We start from the raw sequence: 24,529 nt of genomic DNA, 5'->3' as shown, positions 1-24,529 counted from the left end.
AGATTGATTCTTTCAGTTGGGACGTGATCCTTGCAGTCTTAGGGCCGCCATTTGTAGCAGGTACACCCCACGTGGAATATAGGGAATGCTTGTATTCAGCCTCAGATGTATCCTTGATTCATGTTCATTATTCACCATCGAGTTTGGCATCATTGTTGGATGTAAGCTCCTTGGAACTGCATTTGATTTATTATTTGGCTTTATAAATCAAAAATCTACTTCGTACGATTTATAGCAATTCTAATTTGGCTCTATGCTCTTATTTATTTTCAGTCTCCTTTCATGTTTATTGTTCATTATTCATTACTATTGTGAAAACTATCAAAAAACACAAAACAAAAACAAAACCTTCTGCAACTTCTGTCTATTCTCAAAGACCATCAAAGAAATCACAGGAAAATATAGTTTATTAATTTAAAAACTATAGCAGATCAGCAAGGGCATCCATCAAGGATCTTTCAGTGGTACAGAGCCTTGATTTTGTTAGCCTGTTGGGATTTCGCTTTGCATGTTAGTTTTTAGCAATACAGGGTTGATTTTTGCTCTGGCGTGTTAGTTTCAGTTGGTCAGCGTGAAATTTCATTATGGCAAAATTGTTAAGAGATATAACCCTGTGGAAAGAATGGGAACAATCACAACAAAAATTCAAGCTTCAATTGCAGTAGTTCAATAATTCTATGTCAAGGAAATTTGGACATGCTAGTGGATCATCATCATCTAGAAAGGATCCATTGCTACTAGACAAGAAAGAGGAAGTAATTAGCATACTTGAGGAGTATAATACTCTTCCTCAATATGTTATGGAGAACTTCCATTTCAAAGATTACATTGACATGCATCCAAAAATTTGTCATTAGGTTAAGCTTGCAAAAAAGGAATACCATGCAATAGTTGATGATATATTTTCACGTGAGAAAGAAGATTTGTGTCAACCTATCCATGTTCATGATAAAAACACCATAATGGATCAGTCACTCGCAAGGTATGCAGAATAAATGCATGAAGATGTGTTATCATTTGAGTTGCAGCCTATGAAAAACAAAAGTCAGTCATCATGTGGGATTCCTAAAGAAGAAATAACTCTAGATCAGGAGGAGGCACATAGCACATAATTGATTCATCAAGTTGATCACAAAATGGAAGATATTACAATCATGGATCAGTCCATTAGGGATGCTGAAAGCATGTCTCCAAGGTTTGATACCTATTCTAATTTTTGCAATAGGTGCTCTAGTCATGTGGTATCATCCATTTCACATGAAGGTAATGAGGTTGTTGAGTCTTCCTATGATGGTACTCAGGTTAAGTGTGTTGCACATGAGATTTATATTGTGGATTCAAACTACAAAGGTTCTGATTGTGTTTACCCCAGCTTGGAAGATGTGAAAAAGGCTCAAGAGACGTGCAATGGATGGTCACATAGAGCTAAGAAGGCCAAGATGCTTGCTGCCCAAGCAAGACAACACTTACAAGAAGTCAAGGAAAGATGCAATCGGCTTGATAATGCAAGAAGACAAAAAGAGTCATACATTAGATCCTTATTTCTTCCAAGGGAAGAAAGTGAGGATGTTGAGCATACAAGGGAAGAGCTTCTTGAGGTAAGTCCACAAAAAGAGCATGTTGAGATGTGTGAAGAGGAAAAGAGTTATGATTTAGAAAACTCAGTTTGGTCTAGTTTGCATCATGAAGTTTATGACGTTCCTCTTTTAAAGAGCCCCTTTAAGGCTCCAAACAATGATGATATTAGTTTCACACTTGATGGACCAGCCACAAGTGTTATTTTCATTTGTGTGGAATGGAACATTATTGATTCTGATTTGGTTCGTCATGCATCATCTACAATGGAAGGACACTTGTTAAGATCATATGAAGCATCTTGTCTTAAAGAGATGATTAGGAAGACTAAGAGGCTGCTTACTAAGAAGATATTGCATTTTGTTAATGTTTGGTTTGTTTGGCATACTACACCTTGGAGTTTGTTAATAATGGAAAACATATTAGTTATGGAGATAGAGGTATGGATCAGGTTTTCAGTAGCTCAGGCAGTTAATGGGACATGTTATATTCGTTTGAACACACCCCATGGACCAGCACCTTTAGAGGAGTCACCTACCTTGGAAGGAGAAGCAAGAGAAGACCACAAAAACATTGTGGAAAGGTATGAACATACTTCTGATTTTCTGACTTTGAACAGCAATTCTTTTTCATCTCATGAGTCGAACTTTGAACCTTTGGTTGATTACATTCAAGTTGGGGTGTTCAAGTGTGAAGTTGATCCTTCTGTACCAAGAGTTGATGATATATTAAGTTGCATACCTAGTGGACCAGCCACAAAGAGCCTATCTTTGTTGAGAATTAGAAACATCTCTCATTCATCAATGGGTTTATCACCTCTTCCATATGATAGGGCAGCGATGTACCTTTTGATTGAAGATTCAGACTTTTAAAATATTACATTGGGCTTTCAAGATCAGAATATCAAGGACTTCGTTGGTTACATGGTTAAACAAAACATTTACTTAACAACCTTTAATGAAGGCACACTAATTTGTGGAAATATAGGTAAAGTTGCAGCAGTTGTTTGGAGGACTTGAAAAAGTATTCAACAAACTTTCCTTGCCGATGATTGGCCCATTTGTGAATTCCTAACAGCATTGGTTGTTGGTAGTAATTGTGGCTTCATTTGGAGTGAAGTTCTTAGTTGGTTAGATGAGGTACAGTTTCACAACAGCAACATAATGAGTATCAACATGCTGGAGGGATGTATCAGTGCAAAGATTTGAGATTTTGGTATCAACATGTGTTGGGCATTTCTTCAGTGGATTCATGTTGAGTTGCTTCACTTTTGGTATACTGATGTTTACATCAGGGTAGCGCAGTGGTTGGGTGGAGCAACATTTCTCAGATCGATATGGGATTTAGGAATTGATAATCCTACAATGTTGGGTACAAATGACACATGCTTTGGTTTTTCTCATGATGGCATACATACTTCATCTTCGAGTTTGTCATCTACATCCATTGATATGGCAGTGGTATCCTTGTTGATTGGTGACTCCATAGTCTTTGATTCCTTATGGACTAGTGGCTGTCCAAGCTGGAATCATTTACTACTTGACTTGGCATTGACTACATCCATTATTCAGTATGAGGGCATTGAGGAGTGTTTCTTTGGGAGATTTGTTGTTTGGCATTGGTATGATGACGTCTATGATATCATTCGAGTTGCTGGTCAGAATTATATCAGCATTGTTAGGTGGTCATGTGGGTTGGAATACTGGTTTATGGGAGTTCACTTTCACACCTTGTTGGTCTGCTTCATTGTATGTATGTTTCATGGAGTGCGGTTGAGATACTTCTTCATCTCATTCAGTACATTTGGTATTTTGGTTTGGGTTTCGGGCTCTGGTCTCATTGATACATTGGTGCTTCAGGGTCCTAATGAATTGCTTCACAACTTGTGGTTCACTAATATTTATATTAGAGTGACGAAGCGTTAGCATGGTGGTTCCCTTTTGAGGCGGATTTGGAATCTTGGAATCACTTGGATTTGCAGTTCAATAGTTGAGGATGTGGAAGCCAATGTAGGCTTACTACAGTTTCCGCCTTTAGTGTTCCAGTTTGGTTCTTTCAGAGAGCAGCTCATTAAGGAGTTGAAAGAGTTGGTACAGTATTTGATTGCTCTTCCTTTAGGGGGTTTTCAAGAGGTTACTTGTTTGGGTACAGTGCAGGACAATGTTTCTAGAAGATGGAACTACAAACCTTCCAGGATGGCTTGGGATGCTGGGATCATTCTTGGTTATGGTATGGACTTGCTTGATGTTTGTGGAGTTGGATTGACATTGCTTGAGGACAAGCAATCTTTGGAAAGGGAGGACTGTCATGTCCCCAATTTCTGCCCTTCCTTAGTGACAACATTTCTAGTAGGGTTGGTCTATTATCTGGTTCCCATAGGCCAGCAGAGCGTAGAGGGAACCAACCCAGGGGCTTTGAGAGTCATGCATGAGCTTCCCAAGTAATTTGGAGCAGTAGACAACAGTTTCCTACAATTTAGAAGGGATTCCTAATTTGTAGGGATTGACTAGGAGTGGTCTAAGAGGCATTTGGAGACCTCGGCGAATGTTTTGGAGACTTAGAGTGCATCTCCTTTTTTTAGGAGGAACTCCCAGTTCAGTGACAATTCTCTCAGAGGTGCACATGGTAGGGGAGAGTCATTGGGACTCATTTTTGGTTGATTGGGGTTGTCTCCTACTTTATAGGAGCATCCCTGGATTTTAGGGATGGACGGCCAATTGACCCATCTTGTCCGGCATCAGTCACAGACAGGTGACAAGGTCAGATTCATGTTTGATTGGTCATTTTGGGCCTTTTGGGACCATTTGGGAAATATTGTAATATATTTAAATATTTCCTAAGTTGGTGATTACATAAATTAAAATAAGGTGAATAATATAACCATTTTGGAGTAATAAGAGGATTCTGGCTTCACTTGATCAGGTACACCTATGTGTTATAGCTCGTTGGAAAGGTCTCGAATTATTATACATGATTTTTACTATCTGTAGACTTTTTGGTGCCTTCAGCTATGGAATTTTAATAAAGTAATGTTTTTCCTATAGCATGGATGACTTTAATTGGGAAAATGTTATTTTATTATATTTTATTTAAAGGGCAAAGTGTAATTTCCCTTTAGGGTTCGATTTACAATTGGAAGGGCATATAAGGAGATAGAGACCTAATTTCTTATTATCTTTTGCATATTGAAAAACTTGTTTTTATGAATTGGCTCTGAGCGAGCAATTCTTCATTTGGGACGCAAACCCCAGGTGGTTGGGACGGAGCCCTCAGCAGTAATTGGCATTGGATTCTTCAGACAGTGTGCGTTGCTTTCAGGGATAAAGTACGCCATTCTTTATTGTGGATTCAGGTTGCAAATTTATGGTTTCAGTGTTGAAGATTGATTCTTTCAGCTGGGACATGATCCTTGCAGTCTTAGGTCCGTTATTTGCAGTAGGTACACCCCACGTGGAATATAGGGAATGCTTGTATTCAGCCTCAGATGTATCCTTGATTCATGTTCATTATTCACCATCCAGTTTGGCATCATTGTTGGTTGTAAGCTCCTTGGAACTGCATATGATTTATTATTTGGCTTTATAAATCAGAAATCTGCCTGGTACGATTTATAGCAATTCTGATTTGGGTCTATGCTCTTATTTATTTTTAGTTTCCTTTCATGTTTATTGTTCATTATTCATTACTATTGTGAAAACTATCAGAAAACACAAAACAAAAACAAAACCTTCTACAACTTCTGTCTATTCTCAAAGATCATCAAAGAAATTATAGGAAAATATAATTTATTAATTTAAAAACTACAGCAGATCAGCAAGGGCATCCATCAGGGCTCAACACAGACCCAATAGCACTGCCACTAGCATCGCAATCCACCTGGAATACCTTGTTGAAATAAGGAAGTTCAAACACAGGTTGCTTTGTCACCTTCTTCTTCAGCAATTCAAAACTCCTTGCAGCTCTTGTACTCTACTTGAACTCTTTTCTATCACCCCTCATTGTTTCAGTTAGGGGTGCACATATGCTACTGAAATTTCTAATGAACTTCTTGTAAAAACTAGCTAGACCATGAAATGACCTCACCTCAATAGTAGACCTTGGAGTAGGCCATTCCAAAAAGACCTTCACCTTCTCAAGGTCCATTTTGAGACCTTCATCTGATATAACAATCCCCAAATAGACTAACTCCCTTTTGACAAAGCTACACTTTTTCAAATTAATCAACGGTTTCTCTTCCCTCAACCTTTTGAGGACACTACAAATGTGCAATAAATGTTCATGCAATGATTTATTGAAAATCAAAATATCATCTAGATAGACAATAACAAATTTTCTCAAAAGTTTCTTTAGTACCTCATTTATAAGCCGCATGAAGGTGCTTGGTGTATTGGTCAGTCCAAAGGGCATGACTAACCACTCATATAGACCCTCTTTGGTCTTGAATGTAGTCTTCCACTCATCTCCCTCTCATATCCGTATCTGGTGATAACCACTTTTGAGATCTATCTTTGTGAAGTACTGAGCTCCACTCAAACAGTTCATAAGATCATCCATTCTAGGTAAAGGAAAATAGTACTTTATGGTTATTCTATTCATAGCCCGAGAGTCTATACACATTCTCCAATCTCCATCCTTCTTTGGTGCCAGCACTGCAAGTACTGCACATGGACTTAGGCTCTCTTGATTCAAACCTTTCCTCAAAACCTCTTGAACTTGTCTATTTAGCTCTTCAGTCTCAGTAGGAGTCATCCTATGAGCAGCCTTGTTAGGCAAACTAGCTCTAGGGACTAAATCTATTTGATGACTGATTTGCCTTACTGGCGGTAACCCTTCTTGAACATTATCAGAGATGACATCTCCATACTCACTTAATAGACTTAAAACTTCAAGTGGAATTTCACTACTACCTTCCTTATCTTTTCTAGGAATCAATGCATAACACATATGCTGATGTTTCATGCCATCCAAAATTTTTCTTCCATCAACAAGACATACTCTAGCACTACTGCATACTTTTTCTCCCTTCTTTATCAAAGGCTTCAATTTGTGGCAAACTCCATCCTTTGTCAGAGAGTATGTATTTGCATGACCATCATGTACAGCATGCCTGTCAAACTGCCACAGCCTTGCCAAAAATAAATGGCAGACATCCATTGGAATGATGTCACAGAGAACCTCGTCATGGTAACTGCCAATCATGAACTTTACCAGACATTGCTCATTAACCAAAAATTTATGATTATCCTGCACCCAAGCAATCCGATAGGGTTGGGGGTGTTTGTCCTTTTTAAGATTTAGCTTTGAGCCCATCTTCTTTGACACTAAGTTGTTAGTGCTTTCACCATCAACAATCACATCACAACATTTACCCTTACACTTGCACCTGGTACGAAACAAACTCCTCCTTTGTCCAGGTTCAGTCTCACTGCTCAGTAAGACCCTTTCATTAACTAGAACCTCTCCTCTTTCTGCATCCTTAGAATGCGATGATTGTGCATCATAATCTACATGAGCAACCCTTGCTTGGACATCAACTCTCCTATTTGTCCTTCCTTGGTGTTGAGGGCATTCAAAGGCACGATGACCTTCTTCATTGCAATGAAAAAAGGTACCACGAAAGCCTCCTCTTCCTGAACCTTGCCCACACCCTCTACCTCTTCCTCTCTGCTCTTCAAAGTTTTGATCATGAGAGCGGTTGAAACCCTCGTTCCTCTGTTTTCGACTAGTACCCACATCTTCATTTTTCTTTTGGTTCTCATTTCGGCCTCCAAATGACCTGCCACCACCCATTCTTCCTTGACTGCGCCCTCTTTGTCTTCTATTAAACTTTCTGTTTAGCTTCTCCTCAACTCGCAAGGCAAACTGGTATGCCTCTTCAATGCTAGCCATTCTAACTAGACTTAACTCTTCTTGAATGCTAGGTCTTAACCCACTAAGGTAATGGGCAACCTTCTCCTTGTTTGCTTTTGCATGCCCTGCCCTAATAAGAACTCGGTAAAATTCCTCTGTGTATTCCTGGACAGATTTTCCTGCTTTGTTTAATCCTTGCATCTTCATGAACAAATCAAGGTCGTAATCAACAAGAATGAACTGCTTCTTTAGTTTGTCCACCATGCGATCCCATCTTGTGATTTTCTCCTTTCCTCTTCTATTTCCTTCCAATTGAATCTCTTGCCACCAGATTTTGGCATGGCCTTTCATTTTGGCGTTAGCAAACTTAACCCTATCAAGGTCCCCGATATCCTCATACTCAAAATATTCCTCCAGCTCATTGATCTAGTCAATCAACTCATTCGGGTTTAGACTTCCCGAAAACATGCCGACATCAATTTTAGGTCTTTTTGCAAGCTTGGCAATGGCCCTTAAAAGCTTCTCCTCCACCTGGTTTAGGACTTACTCCGTCTCCTTCCCCTTCCTGTCCAATATTTCCTTCTTCATTTTCTTCCTCACTTTCATCACCTACAACAACATTCATCCCTCTACAAATCTCCTCCTACAATGCTTGGATTTGTCTCTGGAGGGCTCTAACCTCAATTTTAACACCTCTAGCCCTTCCACCACGCTCCCTTCATGGAGGCATCTTCTTGTATCAAACTCAAAACTGCATAGTCCTAGTGCAAATTGCCTCACAGTCGACACTCTATCTACACACTTAGGTAAACTTGCTCTGATACCACTTGATGAAGGTACACTCTGATACCACTTGATGAGGGCACAATCCACAATTGAAATGGAAGTACCAAGAAAAGGGAAAGTTGTACTATCAGAAGTGATATGCTACTACATTCAGTACAATGAAAATAGACTCAAAGACATGCCCTACAGGCCTACAATGGTCTGATTCTGGAGAAAAATCCTCCTCATAGTACCCTCTCCCAAATTCTACCAAAAACTGCCTTTACAATGCTAGAAATGTTCTTAAATAAACCCCAATTAGGTTTAGGGTTAGGAATACATTTTAGAATATGCCATTTGGCATCCACCGCCAAAGTAGAAGGTTTTAGAAATCACATCAGAAGTCGGTGTAAAATTAGAAGAATCTAGAAATGGTAGTCCAACTTCTGGGAGGCATAACTTTTGATTCGAGACTCTGATTGATAAACTGTTTACATTTCCGAAAAGCTCTCCGAGCGTTCTATAGGTCTATGGACCAGCTTTGCTCGTCCCCCATTTTTTGGGCCTGTACGAGGCTATTTAGTGCCTCAAATCGGACTTTGAAGTGCTCTTAGGTCTCTCGGCAACTTAAAACTGCAATAACTTTCAAACCGTAAAGCCTTTTGACCTATTTCTTTTTCTGGAGTGCTTTAAATTACAATTATAATCATCCCTCCAACTTCCACCCTCTAACTCATCATAATTATGGCCCAATTACAAAATCACCTATTTTATGCATTGGCACATATCCCAAGGTACTCAAAAACTCTAACCCAGAAAACCAATAGTGGAACTATGAGAGTTCAAACCTTTATTTGACCGAAATCGGTATCCAAAATTGAAAACACATTAAACAAAAACTAACATTAAGCATATTTTTGGGTGATATAGGATTGCCCTTACACCACTGGATGCTCCTGCATCAATTTGTAGGGGCTTCAATCTTTTGCAAGAAATCAGCCATGTCAACATGCCCAATCTTTGTGTCAGAAACACTATCTAGAGGTGATGAAACTTGAGATGCAGTCGCATGAGCTAACTCTTTGTTGTATTGGCACTTCATCATTCCTTTGGATTTTGTGGATGAGGGTATATCTTGTGCTGCAAAATAGTTCCAAAATGTGGACACGTCATTAGAGGATATTGATTCCATAAAAATGTTGATTTTGGATCAGCAAGAAAGGATCTATGAAGGGCAAAATGCTTGGAGTATGGATGAAATACTCAAAGATCTTGTGTAATGACCATGAATGAAATGGTAGGTATATGCAAAGGCTAAAATGCGATTCAGGGAGATGAAAGCATGTGGGAAACAATGAGACCTCATGTAAATGCTTTAAGAAATGAAGGCTAGGCACATGGAAATGCGTGCAAATGATGACTTTTGACTTTTAAAGAGTTACCTTTAGCCAAAATTGGGTTCTCTGGATGCAATTACATGTAAAGTAGTTTACATGTAAGCATTGTTAAGATTATAGATTCATTTAGATTGAAATTATTAGATTATTAATATAATTATATATATGTGCAATTGAGATATAATAATGTATATCCAAACTAGTCTTGAATTGTGATAATGGTTGTATTCTAATTATGATGGATTGAAGACTTCATTATCTTCATCATCTAAAATTGATTCTTGTACATTTCTGAGTTGAATGATTTCAATCCTCCTTCCTCTAAGAGGGAGTGTTAAGATTATAGATTTATTCAGATTGAAATTATCAGATTATTAATATAATTATATATATAATTGTATTAGTGTAAATATCTTGATGAAATCACATGACTGTTATACTAACCAATATTAACAAATTTTTGTCTATAATTTTTTTAGTCAAGCCATGGAGGACCATGACTCTCCATGGCATCATGTCCCTTCGTGGATATTGACTCTTCATACCTATATTTATATCCTCTTGCTACCGGTGACTGGAAAATAATCAGAATGAATAACAAGGCATAAACAATTACTCCAGTCACTCAACACTGTCATCACCATTGGATATACATTCTAATCTGAACAAAGTTCAAGTCTAAGATAAATAAATACATTGATAATTCTCTATAAAGATCCAATTTCCTTATCAATCATGACTTGATGGGAACATGCAATTGGGTTTTGAGGACGGAAATGCGTGTATGTGAGAATGAAGAATGAGATTACATGTAATTACAAATGGAAAAGGAGATGCAATGTGCTATAGCATGTAATGATGGATGTGGAGTGAAATGATGCACTTGCATGAAAAGGTGAAAAATGGAATGAAATGAAATGCACTCTAGTCGTTGGGAAAGAACTTGCAACTTCTTCAAAATGAAGAAAAACGAAAAAGGAAGCAAACAACTAATGAAAACAAGTGCGAACCAAACACATACCTTTGGTCTTAGACCTAAACATGTCAACAAGCAAGTTGCTTTCATATGTAAATTCAAAATTGGATTTTGGCAAAACTCCAACCATCTGAAAATGAAGGTTTTCATATTATTTAAAGAGAATGTGCACTTTTCATGGCATATATTTGGACAAATGTGCAAAAACAAGGCATAATATGCAGCAAAATAGCAAGAGATGCATAAATAAATGAGCAAAGTTGAAAATGTCTACTTATTTGGAGATCAGAGCCAGAATAGGAAGATTGATAGATTTGAAGACAAATTCTCCTCCAAATTCGAATCCACAAACAACTAACTTGAATGATATGGATGCAAAAATTGTGCCCAATAATCATCAAAACACAAATCATTTTTGCCAAAAACCTTGTACTTAGACATATTTTGGAAAAATACGTGTTCTTTATATGCAAGAACTTGAATCACTTTTGCTCTTGGAATGCAAAAATGTGATCACCAATAGTAATGATATGGATGAAAACTGCAAAATGACATCTCCTTGAGCAAAAATGTGAGCTTTAACACTCCAAATCTGGGCGATTTTTGCCAAAACATAGATTCAAAAGACCATGAAATGCAATGTTTTTAGCATGGATAAAAACGTCTAGGGCAACACAATGCCAAACGACGCAAAAAAGACTTTGTTCTCAAAGCTTCCAAGACATCATGGGCAGATCTGGAGTTTTTGATGAAAAATGTGTTCTTGAGGAAAAGTATGAAGTTTTGTCCTTCAATCTCTAAAATCAGGTTCTATTCATGCATTTACATATCCCAAACGAAAATCACATTCTATAATGGAGACTGCATATTTTATAATGCATCAAACTTGACTTTTTATGCAAATCACATTCTAGGTTGAGCAAAACATATTTTGAAAACCATGCATTGGTGATTTTATGCAAATCACATTCTAGGACGGAGATTGCAAATTTTAAAAACTTGTCAAAAACAAGTTCATAGTGCAAAATCACAATCTTGGAGGGTCACTACATGTTTTTAAAAAGGCGCCAAAATGTAAATCACACTCTTGGAGACCCATTGCACTTTTTAAAATGCATGCATTTACATGTTTAAAGTGTTTTAACAAGTCTTTTTAGTGCAAAATCGTGGTATCTAGAGATATTTGCATATTTACTTGTAAATGGGTTGAGAGACATATAATCATGGTCTTTTATCAAGATGACCTTAGAGAACTATTTGTCTTAGAAAGAACGAATAAATAATCTCTTCCTTGAGTAGGATCTACTGCCTTATCTCCTACATGTTCTTGAGCCATGCAATTATGAACTAAAATATTCATGGTTCAATAGTAATGACATGCTCCATGGACTAATATGTATTATTATTTTTGAGGATACTCTATATCACATAGAGGACACTGGGTTCCCTTTCATCGCTTGGACCACTATTCAACAATTGTATGGAGACCAACAGAAAAATTGAAAGGACTTGATGAAAGCCTTCAGTAAAATGACTCATTATATCAATTGGGGTTGATTGGTTGATCAATGTTAGCCAATTAAATAATAAGCTAAATCAAAGAAATGCAAAACTAAGTTGAAAAAGTTTTGTACCATTACCGACATTTTCTGGTGACAAAATGCAGGACAACACCTCTACCAGGTGGTCTCCTAGGTGGTAAATCATTAAACAATTTAGAGTGTTTGGTTCTAAGTTACTGAATATCAAGATGATTAGCTGGTTTGTATGTCCCATCTAATGTAGGTAACATCCTACACTCTACTGCCCAATCAACTACATCATGAACAATGAGATGTTGCATTCATCTAAATGAAATCAGCTTTCCATCTTCTTAGTGCTGAGATAAATATCCTTTATAGTGTGTAACCATCTCATCCTAAGGACAACATCAGTACCTTCCATGTCAACAACATAAAAATTTACCTTAAATGCATAATTATTTAGCTTCATGGGAAGCTCAGTAAACATCCTATTACATTTAAGAGTGTAACCATCCACCACCTTCACTCTAATGCCCTCAAACACCTCAATCTAAATGCTCCTCCTTGAAACGAACCACAAGTCAATAAAAATATGAATGACACCTGTATCTAGTAAAGCAATAACTGACTGCCATGCCAAGAGACCACATAATCTGAATGATCCTTCCTTTCTCATGCTAGAAAGGTACACTACCTTAAGATTAGAATCATCAATAACTTCTTCACTATTAATAGTCCCCTCGTGTGTGTCTTGTTCATTTTTAGCTAGTTCCAAAAAATTAGAAATCTCTTCCCCATTGTAAAACCACTCCATCATCCTGTTTTACTTTTTACCCTTAGTCCGCAAAGGGAATTCATGATTTTCATCATAAGGACCCCTACAATAAAAAACCAAAGCCTTTTCCTCCATAGATCATCTAATGTTTCTTGATCTAAAGGGGCTGTCATACGTCTCTTAGAATCAAAATAATCAACCTTCTTAGGGGCTGCCTTCTTGTCATAAGATGAAGTAGATTTGGAAGCAAACTTTCTTCTTGGAATTATTCATTTCCAAATTCCTTACCTTATTCATAACTTCATCCAAGGTAGGTGGTTCAAGAAACTTAACCCAACCTCTAGGAGGTTCAACTGATCCTTGAATAAAAAACATCACATGTCTGCTCTCTGAAATGTCATACACCATGAGTAAAAAGTGTTGAAACTCGCTGATAAATATCTCACATCCTCCAATCTGTCTCAATTATGCTAACTCATGGAAACAGGACTTGGGATCCTTCCTATTGAATCTCTCTACCAATCTATCCAAAAAGTTTGGGTAGGATGTAATCTGATCATGATGTAATGAAACTAACTTAGGATGTAATCTGATCATGATGTAATGAAACTAACTCATGGTAGCACCAGTCATGGGCTATACCATACAAATTCAATGCAACAAAGCATATAGTATCCTCCTCTGTAATAGGATGTAATGAGAGATAAGTATCAAGCTTGTGAACTCAAGCTCTTGATTTAATCTTCCCACTTCCATCAAAGTGAGTCAAAGTCATCTTGCTGGTTCCTTGCTTCAAATCATTTTGTCTAGGTCTCAATCTCAGATCAGGTCCTGACCTACCTCTAGAGTGCTTTCTCTTCTGTGTAAAAAATCTATCAAAGTTCATGTTTTGTTTGATTGCATCTGGTAAAGCATCCCACTCTACATAAGTGAAAGATCCCTGATGGATCTCTTCTGGTGATCAGTTGTAATTTTATTATTTTTAAATTTGTTTTCCCTGTTTATTAAAATTTTCTTGTACAACTAGACGAAAGTTGCATAAGAGTTTGATTGTTTTATGTTTTTGATGATTTTTCAATAAGTAATAACAGAAGTACAATAACATGAACCAGTTCTGAAAATATATTCCAAATACAATAAAAGCAATTTTACTTCTTGCAGATTTTTTAATATAAAACCTAATTTGTAACTAGATGAAGATTTACAATAATATCCAGATGATTACAACCAAGGATAAACCCAACTTGAAGGTGTGAAGGAGAAATACGAGCCTAGAAGGAAGCTACGGCCAAGTTCCAACTCTCTATTGCTGCACGTGGAAGGAATATGGCTGCCAGGTGCTGCCATATAGCTGCAAAGTGCCCACACATGGATAGAATACCCGGAACCTAGCTAAAACTCTGATTCAATACTACGTTCTTCAGAAGAAACAATGCACAATCTTCGAGATGCTTTTGACTGCAACAAATCTAAAATACTATTTTGGGGGCTACGTCCCAAATAGGCAAAGCAAGTGGGGTTGGCGTCCCAATTGCTGAAAGCTCAATTAGAGCTCAAATCACAAATCCAAGATGTAATATGTCAATAATGCCTTCGAACTTTGTCTTTACCTCCTTATAACCCACCAAACTTAGCTCGAACCCTAGAAGTGTCTTCATGTGGCGTTGGGTTATAAAATAATATATTTCTCATTTTTTAAGTGGTCAAGTATCCAGAAAATGGCCTTTTTCCCAATATAAAGAAATCCGTTCACCAAATTGCTTTGAGTCAAAAGAGAAATATTTAGGAAAGTTCAAGACCTTTCCAACGAGCTATTACACCAAAAGATATTCACCCAGATGAGGCCAAAAAACCCCTTATTACTCCAAAATGGCTATAACTTAGCCTTATTTAAATTATTAAAATGCTAATTTAGGAGAATATTTAAATATATTAAAATATTTTCCAAATAGCAAACTGATAGCCAAAACACTTGTACAAGGTGAAACTGAACTCGTCACCTCCTGTGACTGATGTCGAATAATCTAAAATAACTGATAGTCTCATCCCTCAAAATTAGGGATACTCCTAAAAAATAGGAACATCTCTGAATCTCCCGAAACTAAAACTATAGAATGATCTTGTAGAGACTCAAGACTATAACCCATCTCCACCTCCTAAAATGTAGGAAACTCCTACAATTAAGGAACTGCACTCAACTGCCTCCTATTGTCTGAAACTCTAGATCCGAACACTGTATACCTTGACTGAGTCTCTAAAACACCACTGCCAGCCTACATGACTCCCTAATAGGCTAACTCCCACGTCCTGCTAGATAGAGCTCAAAGAGGGGACATGACAATAAGGGGCTACCACATTATTAGCAAATGGCGAAACCTTAGTCTTAGTACTAAACACATTTGACTCATGCCTCAGGAAAGTAGGTCGCTATGGGCTATCATGTATACTTGTATTGTCTATCCTTTCATCTGCTCTAGACTTGTGAGAACTGATTGATACACTCCTTGCTTTGCTACGTCCTCTAGGAAGAGCAATGCACTGCAAGGTCTCAAAAAGCTACTGCAAAACATCAACAATAGGGTGTTGATCATGTTCAAGGTCCCCAAGCTTCTCCATATCCTCCCTGTCGATATCATTGCCTGCACCAATATCTCTGTTATTACTTGAACCAACAGCATCTTTGTCACCCACAGTGCCAAACTGAATCTTTTGTTCACCCTCACATGGTGGGGAAGTCCTACCTCTGCAGGTGTAATGTACTCTTGGTATAAAATTTTGTGCTGTAAATGAACCCAGTTCCCTATAGGCTAGTAGGAAACTACTTGGATACCACTGTAATTAAACTTGCTGGCTCACTCCAAAACTATGTTGTAGAATTCTTTTTTGTTTTATAATTTTTTTTTAGAGTTTTGGAGAACATATGTTTTTTTGGATTTTCAAATATATAAATGATGAAATGGAAAGTAAATGTCCAATATTCAAATGCTAACTTTATTTTCTATCATTCAATTTGCAAATGTTTACAAAGCCAACTAAGTGCATAAATTTATTAAATTGGAGAACCTGGCAGTGACGGTATCCAACATGGATCCTTTGATAATGAGTGAGATTCATAATTGCAACTCAATTTTCTCACCACTGCCCCTAATATGCTAACTGCAGCCCACAGATATGAAATGCACCTTAATGATGAACACAGCTGAACAAGTCTAATGCTTCTATGGAAAATAAGATCGCAGCCTTCAATATAGTCCCCACACTGCATTAACTTCTGTATGTAATTGTAGATATTTAGATGACTATGGTAGCTGTCCTTACTTCCAACAATTCACAGGAGTCGTAATTAATCCACAAGAAAAGAACAAAGCTTCAAACTCCAGATTGAACAAAATTCCAACAAACAAATTGACAAGAAAGGCCAATTTAAAGTGCAGAACCAACTGAAGAAATTCACTATTTCCCCAATCCTCATCCTCAAAACCCTTGGAGCTCATAATTCATAAAAACATAAGCATAATGAGATGGATTGATCTTTTACAAGTGAATGTGATTATATAACATTTTAATGCCAGAAACTTCTTCACACCATACTCCCTGCATCTTCTTAGATACACATTTCACTTAAGAGCTTGCTTCAACACACCATCCAATTAGAACAAATAACTCATAAAGTTATTAATTTAGACTTAATAAATATTCTTGAATATGCATCATATTATCAAATCTCAATGAAACACTGATACAGTCTGGACTCAAGGCTTCACTACTGCACTGCCAAAAATGGAAATCCCATTCCCTTGGCTTACTAATATAAGTAAGTCGCACAAACAGAGACCCTCAAAATCAAGTGTCATCTCACGAGGGTTGCGATGATGAACTGACATACCCAAGCTCCTGGAACTTGTTAAATTGGGGACATTACACTGATATAAAGTGTCATTTATAGTGTGTTAATCATGTTTGGTAATTATTCTCATCCTTCTTTTGTCAAGATGACCTTAGAGAACTATTTGTCTTAGAAAGAGTGAATAAATAATTTCTTCCTTGAGCAGGATCTACTGCCTTATCTCCTATCTGTTCTTGAGCCATGCAATTATGAACTAAAAAATGCATGGTTCAATAGTAATGACATGGTCTATGGACTAATATGTATTACTATTTGCGAGGATACTCTACATCAGATAGAGGACACTGGGTGCCCTTTCATTGCTTGGACCACTATTCAACAATTGTATGGAGACATGTGATCTTTATTTGGAAGTGATGTTTTCTTGGAAGACAAAGTTCTTATGGATGATATTGAGATTTCTATTGCCACATCTTGTCTGTACACATCCTTCATAGATGTTTAGTCTATGGGGAACGTGTCTACACCATTGCTTCTTCAGAGTTTAGAGTTGCTTCATTGAAAGCTTCCAATACTTTGTTGCACCAGCATCATTTTTGTTTTCATAACTGGGATCCTATTTTGACATACATTGATTGCTTCATTTTCTGTGAATGTGTAAGAACCCTGATGATTCTGCCATTGTTTCAATTGTCTCTGAAAGACATTGTTTTTTTGCAATTTTATAGTTTGCTTTTCTGTTTTTCCAGATTATATGCTTTTTTTGGATTTTTTGACAATACTGAAATAACAAATAACAGTGCTGAAAATGTCAAACGAATTACACAAACTAAGCATAAGAGATCTTTATTTACTAAATACCAATGACAATATATACAATAATAAAGTCTCACAACTAAACATTGTTAATCTACACACGTAATCCCGAAAATCTGATCGCTGGTTATTATGTTCATCAATTATGAAATGCAGAAGTTGTGGAACCCAATAAATCTTGACAGCAATGTGGGAAATATTGTGCTAAGGCATCTAACAATCAAATATTGGCTTCTTGAACCCCAGACACCACTCTTTCTGCCCTCACATGGCCCTTAATTACTTAAGCGCTGTCTCTAATTCTTAGACACGGGTCTTATACTAGCAGCGATCTGCCTTCAAACAAATACAATGTACTTATTTCTCAATTCTGCATGATTACTATTCAAATAATAGCAATCCCTCCGAGTATTAATCCAATGTCGGTCTTTGAATTAAGGCCAATGGTTGTGCACAATCTCACTGGGTATTTCACTGACTGAAAGTACTGAGGGCCTTTAGAGTTTCTCAATTCTCAAGACGATTCTGAAACACTTGGAAGTTTCTTAAAGTCTTCACCAAATGCAAACAAAATCAACTATTCACAATCTAGTTCCAAATTTCTCAAATGCCTTTCTGTAATTCCTCATAAATGTTCGACAAAGTAGCATTTTCCACAAGACACAATACTGAATTATCATTTTCTTTTGTTGTCACCTTTTTTGACTTAGCCATTTCCTAAGTCTTGGGCACCATAATTTAAACAAGCTTTTAATGACTTTAAATGACGTCTTTAGCCGCTCTTAGAAAATAAACTTTCCAACAGCCCTTTTCTATTTAATTAAAAAATTATTAATAAAGTATAGTCCTTTATTAATAATTAACTCCTTAATCCCGGGCCAATAGATTTATTCCATTCAATCAACTGAAGAACTTTTCTAATACTAAGGCCAGGTTCCTTGCCAAAACTAGCAACATGGCATAACTAATTGACTATAAATTGTAAGTCTCAAGAATAAAGCTTTGTCGACATCACCGCAACTCCATACTGCTGCCAAATTATCCAGTGCCCTGCTAAAGATAGAAACCTTTCCTGAAATAAACACTTACTATAGATAGTATGTTTGCCAAACTAATCCAAACAAAACACAATCATGAACACTCTTGCACCTTAAATGAGAATTGGCCTCTGACTCTGTTAACTAAGACCCTCTAACCTACCAACTTAGCCTACGAGGGCCATTGATAGGTTAATTAGAACCACCAACCATGGTGAGCTAAAAAGTGAATTTTACAACAATCATGAAACTCTACATAATACGCATCCCTTGTTGCAAATCTTTGCATATCCAAGTTTAAAGAATATTATGGCTGCTATATCATCCAGGATATACGTTACATAACTTTGTATGAAGGATTCTTGCTCCTATGAGTGGCTCAGTCATAGACTTGTAGTTTTTTTTTTGAAATTTGATTGGAACATTTGATGCCATAGATTTCATATTCTATGAGTTTTTGTCCATATTTTAGAATATTTGTACATCAAGTGTGCTATTTTTTGAAGTGACAATTTGTAGTTATAGTTTATACTTATGTCATTGATGTAAACTTGTGTATGTGATTAAATTAGCTTCTATTTGATGATGTTCGTGTATTTTGTAAGGTATATTTAATAAAGGGTGCATGAAACAAATTTTAATTCCTTTAAAATCTCTAAATTTCTTGGGTTTTTTCACTTTGTCGAGTTTTGCCAAGGTTTGTTGCGAAATCTTGTCTAAGTCCGAGTTTGGGAATCATGCAGTTAAAACAAATCAGAAGGTACAATGTATGGCAAATTCTAAATAGCTAAGCAATGTAGAAATCTTGGAGAAGTTATGAAATAAGTAAATTATTGTTGAGCCTTGAAGAGTCAATAGACATATAGTTGAGATATAGATTACATATAATGTAATGTCTCCATTTTTAGCACGTTCTTGCTGTTGGCTTGGTCAGTTCACCATCGCGACCCTCGTGAGCTAACAGTGGTATTTGAGGGTCTCAGTCGTGGGGTTATAGGCTTTCCAATAGCCCATGGTGTGTTTTGGCTCCATTTGAGGGACTTACTGTTTATAATACATCAAACTATTGGTTTTGATGAGCTTAGTTAAGTTAGAGGAGTTGAGTGATGCTCTCAGTTTTTATTTTGGACTTTTGGTTTGGGCTCCAAAAATCTTGGAGAGCGTCTATTTATAGTAAGTTACCTCGTTAGGTTCATTTGTTGTCTTTGTTCATTATGATCACTCTAGTGTTGTCAGATTTCGATTTTGATGCTTCTACAATTGTTTTCACAAGATAGGTAGTTTATTAATATTATTCATCTAAATATGTTGAGGTTGCTTTTTTGTTGGTGTAGTATATTGATCTCCTCAATATCATATCTCGTTGGAATAGGGATAAAAGGTTTTAAATCATAGGCACAAGAAAAAGTGGCCTCGTGTGTCAAAATTTTATGTTATGGTGGAAAATGTCATTTTTGGAGCCACAAGCAATTAATAAATTATATTATAATGACACTATTATATTTTAATGTTGTGTTTAGGAAGCTTCTTAAGTGAAGTTCATTTGAGAACTTGTGTCATTTGGAGATTATAAATATGATACCATTTGATGGGGAAGACATCTGATTGATTATTTTCTTTGTTTGCCTATGAAGAGTTTCTAGTGTGTTTGTGCCCTTGATGTAGTATAAGGGTTTGTAATTAAGAAGTGCCTGGTAATTCACAGCTGAGGTATTGTGAATTAGTTTTGAGAATTGTCTGAATTGAATTATAACTTTTCCCTACTGTTATGTACTATACCTAGGAATTTCATTGTGGTTGGAGAATTTGTGATTTAGGACACCATTATTGTCTACTGCTTGGCGTGGTTATAAGAGGAATGTATTGTGGCTGCCGTCCCTGTATTTGACAGTGATTTCAGACTTTGTGGAAGGCTGCAATCAATTATTGGAAGTCAGCGATTAGGTTTTAGAGCACCTATGATTGTTCAGAGAGGTGGTTGGGTATCATTGGGGGCTGCTGTCCATTTTCTGAGGTTTTGTTAGGCATCAATACAGGCCTGCAGCCAGCAATTAGAGACCTGCGATCATTAATTAGTTGCCTACGAACTCAATCTGGGGACTGTGTTTCATGTGAGGAGCTCATATTTATTGTTTCTGTCATTGTTGAAGAATGTTGGAGTTATCACAGGTTCCACACTATGTAATTTTCATGTAGAATGTCCATTGAGTTCATATAAATAATGTTGTAATAGCATTTTGATCTCAAAATTGGTTGATTAGTGAATTGTTAAAATTTAGCATTGTCTTTTCTTTACCATTATTTATATATTAAAAAGCTCAAAACAAAGAAAGTTGCATTAACACCATAGCTCAAAGGGAGTTGGCATTGAGGGGAAATGTTTGCCAATTGTTTGACAAATTGCCAAACTACTAATTTAGTAGAAGAAATTAGTATTGCTAAGTTATAGCTGGCAAAGGGTTTTTACATATAAACTCCGATGGTAGAAATTCTTGTTTGAATGTCCTTGACTTGCAATAATTTCTTATTTACTGAGACACTGATGTTCTTAGAGAATTGTTTTAGGTTTCCAACTAGAGCCTGTAAAAACCTATACCATTTTTTCATTCAACTAATCTTTCTTTTTAAACTGCCATCTTTTCTAGGTAATGGAAATTCTCTTTAGGCTGTCCCTATACACTTGTTCAAAACTTCAATCAACATATGAACCTCCACTAGAAGTAACTTGTCTTTGCATGAAAATCGTAGGATGTGTTAAACAAATTTCTCTCATATATAGGGTAGTAACTAATATTAGTGAGAATCTATAAGTCCTTTGGTAGCAATTGTTTTGTTGAGTGATACATCTGTTGTTTTCTTTCTACTTGCAAGTGTCAATTCTTATGTTTTCAAACTGGATCATTGTGTGTCATGTCCCATATTTATAATATTCAATAATAAAAAGTTAATTAATAATAGAATAAATGATAGTAATACTCAATAATATACTTTATTATTATCTCTTATAAATATAATGAAAAAATTAGTAACAAAATCAATTTATTATAATGTCCCTATTGAAGAATAGGAATTATCAATAATTAATAAAAATCAATAACTAAATAAAATTGTGTTATATATTAAATATGTGTTCAAGACCAAAGTCACGGCCATGAGACATGACTTGGTCAAGAAGACACCGATTCCACTCATATTCAGTTAGAATGGCCAAGCACGATATGGAGGAAACAGAAAGCATGGACTAGGAATTATCAAACAAATATTAAATACCACCGAGTATTATGGAAGAAGAGATTATAAAGTGCGTTAAGGCATGTCGTGACTGAAGACCAGCAAAATTAAATAAGAAAGGTCTTCCACAAAATATTGGGTCGCGGAAACAAGGGAAGACTGTGCACAACATATTAGACAGTGGACATTGGATTGAGAGAAAACAAGAACAATACACCTGCCGAGGATTTGGGTTGGAGAAGCATCAGAGATACGAAGGGACTCTGAATGCAGAGGTGGTCAAAACCAAACAAGTAGGATCCATGTAGTATGGAGACCAATGAATTGACAGATATAAGGAACATTACAAATAGGACGGGCAACTAGAAAAGACACACATATCTGATGGAGGCATCTAATGGAAACATCTAGGCATCACAAATGATGAACAAGAGGCATAGCATATGAGATAATTAAAACAAAACACAGTCCTATATATTTAAGAAGGACTACACGATAGAGGAGTAGCAAATAGATAAAAGTGAAACCCAATCAACAAGCCACGTCAGGCATAAATGATCGAACAAAGAGCCAAGACATCAGATTATGCATGCTCAACTATGCAGACACTAACAGGTGAAAATATCATCCATTGACAAACGATTTCCACAATAAATTTCATCAAGGGCTTGGATAATAATAACCTGAGAAAAGTGGTGGTAATAATAAGTGTTAAAAATATTTAAGGAAGCCAATCGATTTATATATATCAGATGCAAGCTAGAATTCCATCGCAGTCATAGAAATAAAGGAAGAACAATACATAGCAGTAACGACATAAGGAAAATAAGGCCCATAATCCAAAAAGCATAGCTATTATCATTGGTTCCAAGCAAGGGAGGTATATATTATAGTGAATACTAACATGATCATCAAAAACACGATAATCACATCGATTCACTTAAACCATCTCTAAACTACATAAATATAAGATAACATCAACTATTTGGATTTATAGCAAATAAGATATTTTGATGAATACAGTAATTGTCTCATAATATCAACTAGCACAGGAGGGGGATATTACATTGTGTTAATGTCAATGTACTGAGATATTTTTTCTATTTATAAATTGGGTTTGTTGGAGCAGAAATATCAGGCCATCTGAGTTTCATTATTTTGTGAAATCTCTTTCAAATTCTACTTGTAATTTAGACTGACTTTATTATTGATGTCCTATTTCGCAGAGATCTATCTTACAATCAATTTTCAGGATCTCTTCCAACCTGGTCCAATGACACAACTTTGAAAGTGTGAGTCAAGAGGTAGTGGATAGATTTATTGAAATCAAGTCATCAGTTGCATTTTATCACTCTATAGAAATGGATTTGATAAAACTTTACTATTCTGCTTCTTTTCCTCGATTTATACCTTTCTTTGCTTCCATTTTTCTTATATATGCAGCTTCTTTTCTTCATTAAATGTGTCTATTGTTGGAAACTATATTCAACAAGCTTCTTTCTATCAGTTTCATCATACATTTTAAACTAATGTTTCTCTACGCAGAAATCTGGTGGGAAATTACTTGGAAATAAATGAGACAACTAATAGGTAAGAAGTAATCCCATTTTAGTATTCTATTTTATTAAGAGTAAAGATGAGAGAAATATTGATCAAACATTGCTGGCACAGTAGCTCACATTCTACCACATAAAAGGGAAATTGTTAAACTATTCTTCTTTAAATTTCATATGGTATGTTACATTTGGTATGCATCTAATTTTTCTTCTGTGGAACCTTATACCTGCATATTTTTGGTATATTCCTAGACAGATATTTTTTTGACTAGCATTACCAAGGACTGCACACTCAATTCAATGACAATTTTGTTGACTGCAGACTTGCCTCAAGCAGACTGGCTTGCCTCCAACGGACTTTTCCTTGTAATAAAGGAGCTCCACATTGTAAGTTATTTGATTTATTTTAAGTACAGCCAGCAGCATTTAGGAGGTAAATAAGTCCTTACCCCCTTCAGGTGGAGAAGTTATTTTCTAGATATGGTTTTAGTGGTGATAGTAACAAAATTACTACTGGGAAAGCCCATATAATCAAAGGCCCAAAAGACAAAACAGCGCACATATCAAAACCAATGAAAGAAAATACAAGGCTAAATGGAAAAATGCAATAAAACATAAATGTGTAAACAAAACAACTTGAGCACACGAGTTCATTCTTCAACTTTGTTTTGCTCAGTAAATTTGTAAGTACTAACTGAATTGGTAAGCATTTAAACTTGATGATTTTTAATGCACTAGGAAATATAGTGTCAAGCCTAGAACATTGTTTGCCTTAACATGCAAAACAAATGACATAATGAAGAGAAAATGAAAATACTTGAAAAAATGTAAGTCTTAATCTCATTTATTAAAGACGTGAATCTGTAATTACGTTACAGTATGTCCATATGCAGCACATGCTTAGAAAAACATAAATAAGAATAAATCTAAAATATTTTTTGAACTAAACACTAATCTATTGCTAATTCCATTGATGTAAAAATCGCTTGAGGAGATTAATCGCCTAGGCCTGAAAAAGTTTAGTCAGGAAAAATCGGAAAAAATTGGCAAAAAATCGGGAACTCAAAAACTACTAAATTTTAATTAAAAAATGCGATTTTTTTACAGAATTCAATGTTTTTTTGCATCTAATGACTTAATTACTAACAATACATAAGAAACAATCATGTTTAGATATATAT

General features: G+C 36.1%; 1 protein-coding gene across 7 annotated transcripts in view; it reads left to right on the top strand.

Moving 5' to 3' along the window:
* LOC149529182 (putative LRR receptor-like serine/threonine-protein kinase At1g56140) overlaps window positions 1-24,529 on the top strand; it is a 329,200-nt gene that overhangs the window by 266,593 nt on the left and 38,078 nt on the right. For all 7 annotated transcript variants that reach the window (XM_089809254.1, XM_089809255.1, XM_089809250.1 and 4 more), the window contains 3 exons: window positions 23,019-23,084; window positions 23,338-23,382; window positions 23,671-23,735. In XM_089809254.1, the coding sequence (XP_089665380.1) occupies window positions 23,019-23,084; window positions 23,338-23,382; window positions 23,671-23,735 (176 nt within the window). The remainder of the gene's footprint in view (window positions 1-23,018; window positions 23,085-23,337; window positions 23,383-23,670; window positions 23,736-24,529) is intronic.

This window comes from Cupressus sempervirens, chromosome 11 (genome assembly GCF_028749045.1).
Source record: "Cupressus sempervirens isolate cs-2001-9-10 chromosome 11, ASM2874904v1, whole genome shotgun sequence".
NCBI classification, from domain to species: domain Eukaryota; kingdom Viridiplantae; phylum Streptophyta; class Pinopsida; order Cupressales; family Cupressaceae; genus Cupressus; species Cupressus sempervirens.
The sequence above is the reverse complement of the archived record's forward strand: the minus strand, read 5'-3'. Positions and strand labels throughout refer to the sequence as shown.